The following is a 16242-nucleotide window of genomic DNA, read 5'->3' as shown; positions in this document are numbered from 1 at the left end:
GAATATGCCTGTTCGAGGGGCTGAGGTCGGCTACGGGCCGGGCTCGGCGAGCGCGTCAGATCTGCCGGAAGGCCTTGGGCAAGATGCGATGCAGAGACCTGTCGCAGGGGCTGGAGCGCTGGCGGTCAGCGACATCCGCCGCACGCGTCAGGAGACAAGCTTGCACGAGGGCCGTCAAGCGCTGGCAGGCCGGGCTGGCGTCGCGGGCATACGACAAGTGGGCAGAAGAAGCCGACAAGGCAAGATCCGAGAGGCTCCGTCAAGCTCAGCGCGACAGGCGTCAGCTTGCTCTATGCGAGCGAGTGCTCCGCCGCATGATACACGCGCGTCTGGCAGCAGCCTTCGACTTTTACTTGGACCTGGTGACGTGGCGGAAGCGAGCTCGCGAGCTGTGCGGTCGGGTGCTGGGCCGCTGGCTGCATAGGACGCAGGCAGCAAGCTTCGCGACCTGGAGAGCCGCGGCGGTACGGAGGAGGAGGATGTGCCTGCTGGCTGACAGGCTGGAGGCGCGGCGCCGAGCTTGGGCGCTCAGCCAGGGTTTCGACCTGTGGCTGGGCCATGCCGAGACAGGGAGGGCGGCCAGACGTGTAGGAGGGCTCGAGCAAGCTTGCTCGGAGCTGAGCGCCAAGCTGGGTCATCGGACGGAGAGGCTCGAGGAGCTGGCCCGACAGAGCGTAGCACGGAGGATACAGGGGCACACGGCCGAGGCTTTCCGGCGGCTGGTAGAGGGCGTGGCTGAGTCACGGAGGCGTCGAGCGCTGGACCGACGCGCGCAGACGAGACGGGAGCTGACGGGTCTCGGGAGAGCCTTCGAAGCCTTCGCTGACGCCGTGTCGGAGCATCGAGCCTTGCGGGATCAAGACCGCGAGGTCAGCCGGCTCGAGGGCCAGCTCCAGAGCGAGCAGAGGCGGAGCGAGGAGCTTGCTCAGCACCTTGACGCGCTCAAGCAGTCGTTGCACGCTCGCCTGGATCGTCAAGCCGCGAGCGACGAGACGCGAGCGGCGTTCGAGGGGCTGAGGTCGGCTACGGGCCGGGCTCGGCGAGCGCGTCAGATCTGCCGGAAGGCCTTGGGCAAGATGCGATGCAGAGACCTGTCGCAGGGGCTGGAGCGCTGGCGGTCAGCGACATCCGCCGCACGCGTCAGGAGACAAGCTTGCACGAGGGCCGTCAAGCGCTGGCAGGCCGGGCTGGCGTCGCGGGCATACGACAAGTGGGCAGAAGAAGCCGACAAGGCAAGATCCGAGAGGCTCCGTCAAGCTCAGCGCGACAGGCGTCAGCTTGCTCTATGCGAGCGAGTGCTCCGCCGCATGATACACGCGCGTCTGGCAGCAGCCTTCGACTTTTACTTGGACCTGGTGACGTGGCGGAAGCGAGCTCGCGAGCTGTGCGGTCGGGTGCTGGGCCGCTGGCTGCATAGGACGCAGGCAGCAAGCTTCGCGACCTGGAGAGCCGCGGCGGTACGGAGGAGGAGGATGTGCCTGCTGGCTGACAGGCTGGAGGCGCGGCGCCGAGCTTGGGCGCTCAGCCAGGGTTTCGACCTGTGGCTGGGCCATGCCGAGACAGGGAGGGCGGCCAGACGTGTAGGAGGGCTCGAGCAAGCTTGCTCGGAGCTGAGCGCCAAGCTGGGTCATCGGACGGAGAGGCTCGAGGAGCTGGCCCGACAGAGCGTAGCACGGAGGATACAGGGGCACACGGCCGAGGCTTTCCGGCGGCTGGTAGAGGGCGTGGCTGAGTCACGGAGGCGTCGAGCGCTGGACCGACGCGCGCAGACGAGACGGGAGCTGACGGGTCTCGGGAGAGCCTTCGAAGCCTTCGCTGACGCCGTGTCGGAGCATCGAGCCTTGCGGGATCAAGACCGCGAGGTCAGCCGGCTCGAGGGCCAGCTCCAGAGCGAGCAGAGGCGGAGCGAGGAGCTTGCTCAGCACCTTGACGCGCTCAAGCAGTCGTTGCACGCTCGCCTGGATCGTCAAGCCGCGAGCGACGAGACGCGAGCGGCGTTCGAGGGGCTGAGGTCGGCTACGGGCCGGGCTCGGCGAGCGCGTCAGATCTGCCGGAAGGCCTTGGGCAAGATGCGATGCAGAGACCTGTCGCAGGGGCTGGAGCGCTGGCGGTCAGCGACATCCGCCGCACGCGTCAGGAGACAAGCTTGCACGAGGGCCGTCAAGCGCTGGCAGGCCGGGCTGGCGTCGCGGGCATACGACAAGTGGGCAGAAGAAGCCGACAAGGCAAGATCCGAGAGGCTCCGTCAAGCTCAGCGCGACAGGCGTCAGCTTGCTCTATGCGAGCGAGTGCTCCGCCGCATGATACACGCGCGTCTGGCAGCAGCCTTCGACTTTTACTTGGACCTGGTGACGTGGCGGAAGCGAGCTCGCGAGCTGTGCGGTCGGGTGCTGGGCCGCTGGCTGCATAGGACGCAGGCAGCAAGCTTCGCGACCTGGAGAGCCGCGGCAGTACGGAGGAGGAGGATGTGCCTGCTGGCTGACAGGCTGGAGGCGCGGCGCCGAGCTTGGGCGCTCAGCCAGGGTTTCGACCTGTGGCTGGGCCATGCCGAGACAGGGAGGGCGGCCAGACGTGTAGGAGGGCTCGAGCAAGCTTGCTCGGAGCTGAGCGCCAAGCTGGGTCATCGGACGGAGAGGCTCGAGGAGCTGGCCCGACAGAGCGTAGCACGGAGGATACAGGGGCACACGGCCGAGGCTTTCCGGCGGCTGGTAGAGGGCGTGGCTGAGTCACGTAAGGAATGGGAGCAATCGCACTTCCTTGCTCAGCTATCAATCAAACGAACACTTGTTTTTGTGTTGAATGCTTTTCTGAATAACTTTCTGCTTTATCGGGCTCGTCGTTTGTTCTTTCATATTGCTGTTCGAACATTTTGTGTCAAGCTCAAAAAATACTTCTTTGACATGTTGAAGGTTTTTTGCTTTCGCAGCTATGGGGAGTGGCAGGTTTGTCGTCTCATTCAATCTAAATGGCATCAACACTCGCTGTATTCAGCTTTCAATCGATGGACATCATGGCATGAGGAATCGATTTATCAGAATCGGTTTCAAGTTTTGAAGGAAGAAATCTTTCAGTTGCAAGGTGTCATCAGTCGTCATGAGGGTTGGTCTCGGAAACTTACCTCAGCAATCTGTCTGAATTGCAAACTTGATCCTCCAATCTCTGCCTTCGATGCCTCACTAACCGGAACATTAGAGGAGAGGATCTCTTCTTTTCTGAAGCTGCCGAAACACATGGTGAATGTTCTAATGTTTCCAGAGGACTTGCACAATCTTATTGTTTTTGTGCATAGAAAGGATGAAACACAAGAGTTTGTTGTCGATAACAATCTCTCTAAAGAATTACAAACCAGCAGACTCGAGATCTTGCACTGCAACAAATTCGTTGTGATTGAAGGTGGATTGCAAATGGGATTGTTGGAAAAAGAAACGAGCAAGATCCTTTTGAGTTTACAGTCTTCTAGCTTCCTTGCCATCACCAAGAAGAGGGACAGAGAAATACAACTCAAGAAGCAGTGGGAACAAAGTAAGGTTGAGCACTACCGGACATGCCGCAGGTTGATTCTAAGATTTGCATTTACTTTGTTCTACGTCAAAGTGTTCTCTGTGCGAGTGCGGAGGATCGGTGAAAGAGTGCGGGAGGTGGCAGTGGAGCAACTGTTACTCCGAAAGGCCTTCATGGCTTTCCGATACGAAGTGAACATGCTGTCAAGAATGTCGCTACACGTAAGGCGCAAGTTGAAGGCTGCCATGCGGGTCAATCAAGAGTTTGTTGTATGGCAGATCATACGCTCATGGCGGGAGCTGAGGTCAAGGTCTACCATCCTGCTGATGCACGACCGACAGGTGGAGTATGTAAGAGACAAGTTGTCGACGTTCTTCTTGTCAAGATGGGTCCTGCAAGACAAGCGTAGGAACTTCAGCCGCTTCGCCGACAGGTGCGAGCTGCGGAGGCGAGGAAGAGATGTGCGGCAGAGGAGAGTTTGCTTCGATCGCATTGAAACCCTCCTCCGCGCTTTTCTGCGGCTCCAAGGGATCACCATCAAGACCAGGTCCATCCGACAGACCGTAGAGAACTTGGCGGAGATTCTATCAGCACCACAACGACGAGCTCTGCTGCTCAGGACAGCCTTGGACAAGTGGACGTCTTTCAGCAGGGAGCAACGGCTCAAGTTCTTCGCCCGGATCATGCAGGACCAGCTCCTGATCAATCATGCGTTCAACACGTGGATGGTGAAGAAACTGAGGAGAGAGAGGGAGCTGTTACGGAGCAAGACAATTGAGAAGTCTCCGACGTTGGTTCTCAACACTGCCTTGAAAACATGTAGGATGGACATTCCCAGCGAGTATCAGGTAAGACTTTGTTTTTTTGCTGCAACACACGCTCTGTTGAAGTTGTCGGCAGAAGAAAGCTTTGAACTCAGTTAACTTGTTGATGAATGCTTTCAAGACATGGAAGATCAACAAAGAACGACATGTCCGCGCTGATATGCAGGTTTGCCGTTGCCATTCAAAGTGAAATCATCTGAATTTTCATCACTGCAGTCGCGTATCTCGGTGTTGGTGAGAACAATCGCAGATCTATCGGCCGAAGCTGAAAGAAACATGTAGATTTAGAAGAAAACCTTGAAAGAAGCTGCAGCAACACGTCGGTACGACAGTTAGCGATCAAAAGCTGCTTGAAAGGACTCTTCTCTGTAGACCATGATCAATCCTAGATTAGACTTCAACTCATCCCCCACAATGCAAGAAGGACTCTTGCCATGTCTACTGGGCAGCAAAGAAACAAAACTCAGATGCGGGGAGAAGCAAGCGAGAGACATCGGTCTCCTCATTTCAGTCGTTTCATTCGTCCCGCTACTTGCGAGGCTTACGAGAAGGTCGTCCTCGCCCTCTGAACCTCCAGTCCCGCACATCTGCTGCTCTCTCCTTCTCCTCCCCGACATGGTAAGGACCTGCCAGGGCTCAGCAACTTCAGAGAACTCTTCCTCCCTTACCTCGACGCTCCTGCCCCTCCTGCTGTCCCTGCATTGCAGCCTTCCGTTGACCCTCCTGGAAGAGCTGGAGCCCTAGCAGGAGCTCGTCCCTCCCCGAGCTCACCAGCCTCGACGTCGCTCCCTCCATCGACTTTTTGTCCGAGTCGTTGGTGCTGGGGGTCGAGAAATTGGAAGAGGCGAGCGGTTGATGTGTACTAGCGCCCCACGTTTCGAGCCGAGCATGGTCGGAGAGGAAGGGAGAGGAGTTCGAAGAAGTGCTGTCTTCCGTAGCTGACGTATCTCTCCTCTGAAATCTCGTCAGTACTTCTCCAACCGTTCTCTTCTTCACTCACTCTTCTTCGCTGGGAAGGAACAGGTTCTGCTGCCGCTGGTTTGTGGCTGGCAATAACTGTTGACTCCATTTTCCTGAGCTCGGCTGGGTCCTGCACATCTTGAAAGATTTCTGTTGAGTTCTGCTGCTGGTGCTGGTGCTGGTGCTGGTGCTGGTGCTGGTGCTGGTGCTGTTGCTGGTGCTGTTGCTGTTGCTGTTGCTGTTGCTGTTGCTGTTGTTGAGTTGAAGGCGTAAGGTTCTGTTGGGAACTTGCGACATCATTGACGCCCTCCTGCCTCCTCCGTCCAGGTCTGAGCTTGCGATGGGACATGGTTCTCAGCTCGTCGGAAAGATTCGATATCAAAGCCTGGAAAGGGGAGAATCACTCAGAGACGAGGAAACAAGCGGGATTGAAAGGGGGCAAGAGCAAATGAAGATGGAGGGAGCGAAGCAAAACAGACAGAGGGAGAGAGGGAAAAGGGAGGGAGAGAAGGAGAAGAGAAAAGAGGAGAGACGGGTGAAGGAGAGAGGAATGGAAGAGGCAGTAGAGAAGAGGAGAGAAGAGTCTGAAAGCTTCAATCAATGACCTGCTTCTCCTCTTTCTCTTGGAAAGTTGAGATCAAATATTTGACAAGCGCCTAAGATAGCGTCAGCTGACCTTATCGCAGCTTGAAAGCGATGAAAAATCACCTGCCCCGTCTCTATTGAATGCCGAGTTCCAAACATTTGGATGTAATATGCTTCTTCAGTATCCTCCACCTGCAAACAAGATAAAACAAAATTTCCCACACAAGGATATTCGCTGATCGTCCAACCTGCTTGACGACCATTCGAGAGGACGAAAACTTTTGCAGCTCAATGATCTAACAATCTCAACCTCACATCGACATTCTTCAATCCAAAGGAGAACTTTTCCTTACCTGGGATCCTCCCTTCCCTATGATCAGCCCAACTTGATTCCGATGGATTGGAATGCTTCGAGCACATCGATCAACATCACTCCAACTCTCAAACCCGACCTACTTCTCTGTCACCAGCTCCAGCTCCTTCCGAGCTTCTTCCACCACCTGGTATGAAGCAGAGGAGTGTCAGGAAAGACCAAGACCGAGATAGCAGCAGTGCTATAAGATTCACACATTCTGATTGTCCCCGTAGATGTTGACAAGTCCGTTGGCATACACATCGATGCTCTGAATGCCTTCACGCGCATTCATTACAATGAGCAGAGCAATCCGACTTGTTTCACCTTGAATCTCCTTGGCTGGTTTCAAGTTTCTTCCTTGGGGTCCGATCACGAGCCCCAGGTACCTGGGATCAACTTGGAAGCTCACGCATGCTGCCAACCTTTGTCAGAGCCAGCGAAGAGCAACTGCAAAGTCGAGGTCACCATATTTCTTCTCCACGTTGATAAATTCCTGTTCACACCTTCACTTCAAACGATGTACAATCAGGAAGCTACTCACTGTATTCTTCTGCGCATTGTTCACGAGATTCATGTGTATGGCCTCGAAAGACTGTCAGATCGAGTTCCACTTGTCTCATCTTCAGCATACTTGTGTGAAGATTATATCCACGAGATTTGAGGCAACCTCCACTGCAGGAAGCTATAGGGAAGTCAATATGAAATCGTCAAGGCAAGGTCAGAGTCACAACCGTTCCTATCAAGCATAAATGTCTGTTCTCAACATCCAGCTTCGACGTCATCAGTCCTCTCTAGAAATGGAGAGTTAATAAAGGATTGGAGGAAGAAAGCAATGCATGCTTACAATGCCGATGACGTTCTTGAGTTTGGAATCAAGGAACTTCTCAACTCTTTCATTGGAGGCTTGCATGTTCGGAGGAAATTCGATCATCTTCTTTTCGATGCACAACGTAGGGTGTCCGTAAGTTGGCCTGAGATGATCCAATTCTACCACTTCCTTCTTCTTCGAGTGTCGCTCATGGGGAAACTCGACGACAAAGAAATTTCCTTTTGCCTCGTTCACTACTCCTTCCCACCAGTACCTCAAGTTCCCATTCTCGTCGGGCAACGCTGCCTCGACAACATCCCCGGGAGACGGACTGAACCCAGCGCGATCATGCTCTTCGGGTATCAGACGGATCAAACTGTCATTGATCCAGCATGTCTCCTCGCCATGGCGAAACCTTACCAGGATCAAGCGTCAAACAGCAGTCCGAGGAGGACAAGCAAGTGGGAAAGAGAGAAAGAGCCAGAGAGCGCAGACATGGGAGGGGATACAGGAGGAGGAACATCAGTCTACCTGACGAGACAACGTCTGTTCCCGTCCTCCCAGTCCATCATCTCCCCCTGCTCATATCCTCCCGCCCGCGCGACCTCTACCCCCGCCATGAGCCCGATCTCTCTGATCCGCCGAAGTCCGGGGCTGCCGGAGTCAGCCCGGGCCCGGGGCTGCCGGAGTTTCAGTGACTCAGAGGACACTGTTCTAAAATGGGCCGGGGGTCACTGACAAGACTCTGACAAGGGTCACGACCCCATGGAATCTCAGTAATGGGCAATTAAGCGAGAGACAGGGGTAGGGTGGGAGGGCATAGTAGGGGTATGCCCACGAGACGTAGCAAGAGGGATGTCAAATAGAAGTGAGTTGAGCATCATGAGGAGGGGTAGGGGAACTAAAATCAATTTTCGGTTGAGGTGGTGGGTACGGCACGGTAGGGCAGGGTACGGTAGGGCAGGGTGGGGTGGAAAGAGGGAACATTCAACTAGCTCCACAACTGCTCGAGTACCAAAGTTGACATCAGGACCGGTGGTCGAAGAGAAGATCACGGGCGTGTCTGCGTTGCTAGGGTGGGTCATTAATCACAGGGGTGTGTAGCTGACTAATTGCCTTTCGACGGGAGGGGTACTTCCTAAGTCAATTAGGGTCGGGGTAGTCACGCAGAACTCGAGAGGAAAGGGGGTGGACGACTCACTCCTTTACTCAAAGACGACTAGTATCCTTTATTTGATCGCTGGCACTTATCCTCTTGATCCCTCCCGCTCCCCATGGCCATGGCCTTGCCCGGCTTCTGCTCTCCTGTGCCCTCCAAATGCTTCCTTTCCTTGCTCTCCTCCTCAATCGCTCTAGAAATGAATCATCCTCTCCTCACTTCATGTTGTCCCCTTCGAATATCTCAGCTCTAGTCCGATGTTTCGCAGTGCAATCATAGCTCTTTGACTGCAAACCTTGCCAACACTCGACCATTCTCACTATCTTGTGACTTAATCGTGCTTTTAAAGCCCTGCAAATATATTGTGTTCTGACCGATCTCTTCTTCCAGTCTCAATTTTCTCGCGACATGGCTCGCATCAGCCTGATGAGTCTTGGGATTGTTTTCGCTTTCCTTCTTGTTTTCTCTGTCTCTGCTTCTGTTTCAGCCACAGGAGACGATGCTCTGCATCAACAGCCTACCAGCCCCTCTCAGAGATCTGCCTCGTCCCCCATCACCTCACGCCTGATGGAGATCCAGCAATTGATCGCTCAGGAGGACTCTCTTGACCGTCAGCTGCGCTCCTCTTCAAGCAAGATGCCGGCTTCTGACAAGCTGCGCCCGATGAGTCAAGGCGATCGAGCTCATCGCAAAGGAGTTTCTACTTCGCTTGCATCATCAAATGCGCACTTGAGAGCGCTTCATGTCGACCTCCAGCGATCTGTGGGATCTGCGGACAGCAAGTACTCGCTCCGCGACAACTCCGTGGTAACATGACGATCTCTGAAGCATCAGCTGCTGACCTTACATTTATCAGATATCCGAGGATGATGGAGAGCGGCGCGGAGACGATCTTCCTAGCGTCATGTACGGCGGCAGAAAGTTTGCCACCCTCGACGGCACATACTACATGTCGGAGAGGACAAGCAGCAACGAAGACTGCCAGACACAAGCCTTGCGGCTGCCGAAGGGCTGGGCCATCGCTCCGGATGACTGGCTATCGAGAGAAGTCATCAGTCAGTACACTTGGGGAACCGATTACATGTTGGTCGAAAGCGGCTCATACTATCGCACAAACTGCTGGTATTGCTCCAATGGAGGCTCCTCTCTACGCAGCAGCGACGGCTTGTACTGGCCGGCGTCTTGCAACATGCGGATACTGATCGTGTACGTGGGATGCCCGCAAGGTCAGACCCCAGACTTCTGCTCCACGAGGTATCGAGACTCCGCGACTGCCGACCCAGCGCCTGCGCACTTCCAAGGCCCTCCGAATGCGACGATCCTCAACACGTCCTACCTCAAGTCAGACCTGGCGGTAGGAAGAAATTGGTCCTACATCCTCTCGCCAAGCTCTGTCGATGACGGGAGCTGGAGAGTGCCGGACCTTGGGTTTCCCTTCTGCGTGGGAGGCAACAACGTGCAATCATCGGTGTACATATCGTCCAATAGCTACCTGACCTTCGGACAAGCCTGGTCGACCTACACCTCCCTGTCAGCCAGCAATCCTTACGTCCCGACTCTGTTTGTCGGAGCTGGAGACACTTCAGCCCAGCTGATCGTCGGGACCCCCACCAGGGAGGGAGACATGCGGGGATACGTGGTGAGGTTCGAGGGGACCTCGTCTACCTCGGGGCTCCCGGGGCATCCGAATCTCATCTTCGAGGTGACTTTCTTTGCCAACAACACCTTGCGGGTCGCAATCGGCTTGCAGAACACCTACTTCTCGACCATGTACATGATGAGCGACGGCAGGGGGTCAACTTTGACGTCTTTCTCCATGCCCGACCGTGAGGCTCGTCTGCTTGTCTCTGGTGTGCCGTCGCCGTATGTGATGCTTGACTTGCCGTGCGTGCTGTGCAACAACTCCATCCCTCCCAACTCCATCTACTCCTCCGACTTCTCTACGGCATCGCAGTCGTGCGATTGGATATGCCAACCCGGGTTCCACCTCAAAGGCGAGAGCTGCGCTGAGTGCGAAGGGAAGCCCAGCAACGCCAGCTACTCCAACGAGCTCTGCGGGTGGACGTGCGACGTTGGCTTCTACAAGTCAGGGAGCATGTGCATGCCCTGCACCAAGAGGCCGGCCAACGCTGTGTTTGTGTCGGCAGGGCGCGGGGAGGGGGCGGACTCCTGTGCCTGGCAGGAGGTAGTGGAAGAGGAGGGGTACGTGTTCTCGACTCTTGGCGGGTACGGTCCTACGTCGCAGTACTCCATGTGGAGCTGTGTGTCGGAATGGCAGGAGTACCTGCCGCTGCCTGCGGGCTGGTCGATCGCTCCGGACAACGAGATCAGCATCAACGTCACCGCCAAGTACGACTGGGGAGCTCTTCGGCTTGTGCTGGACAGCAGCTCGAGCTACTTCACCAACAGCGTCATGTCAGGAGATAACTGGTATTATTGGTATTGGTACTACTGGCAATACCCGGGCTCGTACTACAGTAGCGGCTATCTCTCGACGTATGACAGAGTTTACTATCGCTCGTCAGATTGCGAAGCTCGAGTTCTGCTCCTCGCTCCCGTATGCGCATCGGGCTACATGGCCGTCGCTCCTGCAGCCTCTGCAAGCGGATCGACGAACGCGTCTCGCTGTGTCCCATGCTCCAACACCATCCCTTCCGGCGCACAGTACGTGCTCTCGCCCTACCCTCAGGAGGCGAGCAGCTGCGGGTGGAGCTGTCAGGTTGGCTTCTACCCGTCAGGCTCGACGTGCTCCAAGTGTGCGGGCAAGCCTTCTGCTGCCGTCTACGTGGGCGGCGGGCTGATGGGCAAGGCAGACAGCTGTGCTTGGAGCTGCTTGCCGGGCTACCGCGAGGTCGACGGATGGCGATGCGAGGCCTGCGCGTCTTCGCTGCCTCCCAATGCTCACTGGGAGGGGTCAGGCTGCTCGTGGGCGTGCGACTTTGGTTATCGTCAGAGCGGGAGCAGCTCTTGCGACGACATCACCGTAGGATACAACGGACAGCGCTATGCGAGCTTGGGAGGGAGGGCTCCCTACGACAGCTCGACCTGCAGCTGGGAGGTAGCGAGAGCTCTGCCGGAGGGGTGGATGATAGCGCCCAACACAGGCGACAGCATCTCTGTGGTATCTCAGTACCCGTGGGGGGCCAGCAATGTCGTGCTGGAGGACGGGACGGCATGGAACACAGGATACGGAGGCATGTGCTGTACGTCGCGACTGTACAGCTACGACGGGATGTTCGTGTCAAGAGACAGCTGTGGGACGGTGCTGGTGGTAGCAGAGGACTGTCTCGCGGGCTACTACAGGGATCCCTCCAACATGACCCGCTGCATTCCGTGCAGCAGCTACAAGCCTAATCACGCCACCTACAACAGCAGCGGCTCGCCTGCAAACAAGAACAATTGCGACTGGCGATGCGACGCCGGCTATTACAGGGATGCTTACGGGAGCTCTTGTGTCGCCTGCTCGGTAGCCCCTCCCAATGCTGTGTACACCACGAGCGAGCCCGGAGAGAGCTGCAGCTGGACGTGCCATGCAGGCTACTACCTCCAAGACGGGGCATGCAAAGCCTGCGAGACGAGTCTGCCAGAGTTCGCCTACTTCACAGCAGGCGAAGTCAGCGGGAGGCAGTGCGAGTGGTCATGTCGGTTCGGGTATGTGAGGAGCAACGGAAGGTGCGTCGGGACCAAGTACGCCGGAAGATACTACACGACTCTGAGCGGCAGAGCTCCCAACGACCCCTACACCTGCCGTGACGATCCGTACTTGCCGGTACCGGCAGGATGGGAGCTCGCCCCCAACGACCAAGACAGTCAGTACGTCACTTGGTACTTCACCTGGGGATCGAACTACTTGGTGTTTTCAGATGGCTCTCTGTGGTACACAGCTCGCAGCACTAGCTCTACCAGTCCGCAGCAATGCTGCTGGGGATATCTGAGCTCCTACAACGGCATGTACAAGGCAAATGGTTGTGACAAGGGAGTTCTGCTGAGGTCTACTGAATGTGCCCCGGGATATCTCAAGAGCGGCTCAAGCTGTGTGCCCTGCAGTAACGCGCTGCCTGCCAACTCGTCATATGGCAGTCTTATAGCAGCAGACAACCAGCTCATCTCCACCTGTGCATATGTGTGTAACGCCGGCTACAAGCAGCAAGCCGATCATTGTGTAGCTTGTGACCGAGCGACGCTGCCAGCCCATGCTGAGTATGTCCAGTTGACGATGAGACACGAAATCGAGTACGAGTGCCAATGGCGATGCAGCGCGGGCTACCTCCTCAAGGACGGTCAGTGCGTCGCGTGCGAGGACAGGAAGCCGCGGGCGGCTCACTGGCTGCGGGAGGGCAGCAGCGGGACGGCATGCGGCTGGGCGTGCGACTTCGGCTACTTCGCGTCGGCAGACGGAGACTGTCTGCCGCTGCGCTCGTACGGCAACCGATACTACGCCGCCCTCGACGGCTCTCCCCCATGGAACTGGGAAAATAGTGACTACTACTACTACTACTACAACTGCAATCAAGGGCTGAAGGCGATCCCGGCAGGCTGGGCGATAGCTGCGAACACCTGGGACAGCCGCATGACAGCGTGGATGTACCCTTGGCGCTCCTGCACCCTAATGATGTCTGACAGCACTACCTGGTACAGCTCTCGGTGTTATTCGTCGTCGTCGCCTCAGTCTACCTGCTGCTACTCGCTGGTGTCATACGACGGCATGTACAGGTCGTCAGAATCGTGCGGGTCGATCCTGCTCGTGTCGCAGTACTGCGCGGCGGGCTACTACCTCCGTAACGACTCGAGCTGCGGCAACTGCTCTAACCCCATCCCCCCTCATGCCCTCTACGTCGCCCAGCAGGACCCCAGCCGCTACGCCGACAGCGTCTGCCCGTGGGCCTGCGAGCCCGGCTACACGCGACGAGGCGAGGCGTGTCAGGCGTGCGAGACGGCGCCGGAGCACGCGGAGTACGTAGCGTACGGGCCGGGAGGGGTCAACGGGTCGTGGACAGAGTGCGGGTGGCGATGCAGCGCGGGCTACCTCCTCAAGGACGGTCAGTGCGTCGCGTGCGAGGGCAGGAAGCCGCGGGCGGCTCACTGGCTGCGGGAGGGCAGCAACGGGACGGCATGCGGCTGGGCGTGTGACTTCGGTCACTATCAATCTCAGGGGGGAGGGAGCAATGTCAACGCCAGCAAGTGCGAGATGTTCCAGTACGGCAACCGATACTACACCACCCTACAAGGCCACCGGCCTGACGAACCTTACCAGTGCAACACACCATTGACCTTCAGCAGCATCCCTGACGGCTGGGCGATAGCTGCGAACACCTGGGACAGTCAGATGGCGATCGCGACTCAGCGGTGGGGAGTATGTTACCTCCAGCTATCCGACAGCTCTATCTGGTACACCAGCAGCTGTCAATGCTGTAACTACCCATATAGATGGGGATCCAACTCACTGATCGGATATGACGGTATGTATCGATCTTGGAACACGTGCAGCGACATTCTTCTCATGTCGCTCTTCTGTGCTCCCGGGTTCTACCTCTCCGGCTCTTACTGCTACCCCTGCTCCAACCCCATCCCTGCCAACGCCAGCTATGCTCTTCCTTCCAGCCCCAGCCAATATGCGGACAGCAAGTGTCCCTGGGAGTGCAATGCCGGCTTCTACCGGAGCTCCGAGTGGATGGTGTGCTTCCCCTGCACGAACCCCATCCCCCCCTACGCCTTCTACTCTACCCCGGGCCTGCTGGACCAGCCCAACTCATGCCAGTGGGCCTGCGCGAGCGGCGAGAGCCATGGAGAGGCGTGTAACGTCAGTAACAGCTTGACGCACGTGGTGAGGTACCTCGGCAAGGTCTACGCAGCCTTCGACGACGTCGCTCCCACGTCGCTCAACCTCAGCTGCCAGCATGACGGCTCCAGGTACCAGCAGCCTCCTGCGGGCTGGACGCTGGCGCCATGGAGCGAGGAAGCTGTGAGAGTCGTCGGGTCGTACCCATGGGGAGCTCGAGCCATCGTGCTCGCCAACGGAGTCGCTTACCAGACGGCGCAGCCTTACCAGGACTACATGAGCTACCAAACGCCCGGCACCCGCATCTTCAGCAACATGCTCTACAGCAGCGGCAACTCCTACGCCCTCTCGTCCTGCGACAACGGATACTACGCCCTGCGGATGCTGCTTGTGCGCCTAGAGTGTGATGACGGCTACGTGGGCCGAGGCGATCAAGACTGCACGCCATGCTCGGGCAGCCTACCGGCCAACGCGGTAGCCTCCTCGGGACCAGGCGGGTGCGGATGGACCTGTCGGGCAGGATACTACAAGGCGTATGAGGGATGCGCGTCGTGCGACCCGAGGTATCCCAAGCCAAGCAACGCTCTCTATGTGGAAGCCGACGGGTCGAGCGGTCAGGTCTGCCAGTGGCGATGCGGCACGGGTCACTATCGCAGTCAAGGCGCTTGTGTGCCCTGCATGAACGCTCCCAACTTCGCCTACTTCCTCGACGCCGCTGACGAGGAGTGCGCTTGGCGCTGTCAGCCGGGATACTTCCAGTCAGGCACGCGTTGCCTCGCCTGCAAGCCCCCGCCGTCACCGGAGAGCGACGTCGTCGTGAGGCCAGCCTCCATGCGGTGCAACATCACGAGGTCGTGCAGGCAGGACTATCCCGATGCGATGCTCTACCAGTGCGGCTGGATCTTCGCCGTCACCTCTCGCAGCGGGGACGAGTACGCCGTGCTCATGGACAACATGACGGAGCCTTGGGACCCCCTGCAAGGGCCCTTATCGAGCTCCAACCAGAGGCTTCAGTGCGGCATGGTCCAGCTGCCGGCCGGCTGGCAAGTAGCTCCCAACGACACGGACACTGTTGAGGTCATCGCACGCTACCCGTGGGGTCTCCAGCAGCTCGTGGTGTCCGACGGCACAGTCTACGCCACGTCAAACTACAACTACGTGACTGCTGGTCGCGTCATGGCCCTCAACGGCTTGACCAAGTCTATCCGAGCTGACGCTGAGCTGTACGCGCTGTCATCAGGCCAGTACTGTCAGAACACTCGCATCCTCATCAAAAAGATTCGCTGTGCTCCCGGCCAGTACGTCTCCGGGTCCTCCTGCAGGGCTTGCTCGACCCCTGTCTGCAACAGCGGGGAGCACGCGCTAGCCTGTCAGGAGCTGCAGGACAGCATCTGCAGCTCAGCTCTCAAGCCCTGCACAGGCAAGTGCCGGTGCCAGCTGTTTGACGAGGCGAGAGGGTCCATGTCCGACGGATCGGCACTGTCAAGCCTGTACGAGGACGGGAGCAACTGCCGGTGGATCATCCAGCCTCCAGGCGCCTCCTCCATCTCCCTCAACTTCACCTCCTTCGCCCTCGAGCCGGGATACGACTTCCTCACGATCAACGAGTGCATCGGCCTCCTGGGAGCGTCGCTGGAGTGCTACGGGAGGACGGAGGTCGCCAAGCTCACGGGCCTGCACAAGCCCGGCAGCCTGACGGTGACGGCGAGCTCGCGGGTGCTGGAGGTTGTGTTCGAGGCGGACGAGAGCGTGGCGTATCAGGGTTTCACGATGACGTGGACTGCAAACATCTCGAGCAACGCGCTGTCGCAGTACTGGTTTGTGAGCAGCAAGTACCTTCACTGTCAGATGCTTCACACCTGGAAAGACATCGTTCCGAGCCTCGATACTCATAACAGCACCTTCAAGATGGGAGGCCTCGGACAGCTCATGGTCAGACGCGAGCTCGAGGTGTGGGTGTGTAGCTACGTCGACGCGTGCGCGTTGGCTGGAGACGCCTTCTGCTACATCTACGACGAGAAGAAGAAGCTCTTCGTCCCTTGGTGCGTCCTCGTGACTCAGTTGACTCGTTTGCTGATTTGCTATTGACTTTGACGCAGGGACATGGCGAGCCACCTGAAGCTCTTCTAGAGACTCTCGCGTCCCCCCGACCTCACTCGTCCATGTCGTCGAGATGGAGATACGACGGGAGAAGATGGGATAAGAAGCAACCTATGGCAGCTTGCTCACCGACAGCTGGAGCAGCTGAACCGTCTCGTGTGTGTGTGTGTG

The 16242-nt window shown here is 57.5% G+C and overlaps 3 protein-coding genes across 3 annotated transcripts; 2 read left to right on the top strand and 1 right to left on the bottom strand.

Annotated features, from left to right (window-relative positions):
* Positions 1 to 83: 83 nt before the first annotated feature.
* Positions 84 to 4607, top strand: GUITHDRAFT_121162 (hypothetical protein; the record flags this gene model as incomplete). The annotated part of the gene is made up of 3 exons (XM_005819607.1): positions 84 to 4349; positions 4402 to 4491; positions 4542 to 4607. The coding sequence occupies 3 exons, from the start codon at positions 84 to 86 to the stop codon at positions 4605 to 4607; spliced, it is 4422 nt and encodes a 1473-aa protein (XP_005819664.1).
* Positions 4608 to 4853: 246 nt separating this feature from the next.
* GUITHDRAFT_121161 (hypothetical protein) lies at positions 4854 to 7653 on the bottom strand (the record flags this gene model as incomplete). Its single annotated transcript, XM_005819606.1, has 16 exons — positions 4854 to 4951; positions 4994 to 5279; positions 5326 to 5670; positions 5891 to 5941; positions 5994 to 6062; positions 6119 to 6166; positions 6224 to 6278; positions 6327 to 6370; positions 6440 to 6501; positions 6550 to 6639; positions 6691 to 6718; positions 6767 to 6817; positions 6857 to 6907; positions 6957 to 7016; positions 7070 to 7448; positions 7565 to 7653. The coding sequence occupies 16 exons, from the start codon at positions 7651 to 7653 to the stop codon at positions 4854 to 4856; spliced, it is 1806 nt and encodes a 601-aa protein (XP_005819663.1).
* Positions 7654 to 8855: 1202 nt separating this feature from the next.
* On the top strand, positions 8856 to 16101 carry GUITHDRAFT_121160 (hypothetical protein; the record flags this gene model as incomplete). Its single annotated transcript, XM_005819605.1, has 3 exons — positions 8856 to 8999; positions 9049 to 16013; positions 16071 to 16101. 3 exons carry the CDS (start codon positions 8856 to 8858, stop codon positions 16099 to 16101), a joined length of 7140 nt encoding a protein of 2379 aa, XP_005819662.1.
* Positions 16102 to 16242: the final 141 nt, after the last annotated feature.

Source organism: Guillardia theta (genome assembly GCF_000315625.1).
Source record: "Guillardia theta CCMP2712 unplaced genomic scaffold GUITHscaffold_215, whole genome shotgun sequence".
NCBI classification, from domain to species: Eukaryota; class Cryptophyceae; order Pyrenomonadales; family Geminigeraceae; genus Guillardia; species Guillardia theta.
Note: the sequence above shows the minus strand (reverse complement) of the source record. Positions and strands in the feature narration are given on the sequence as shown.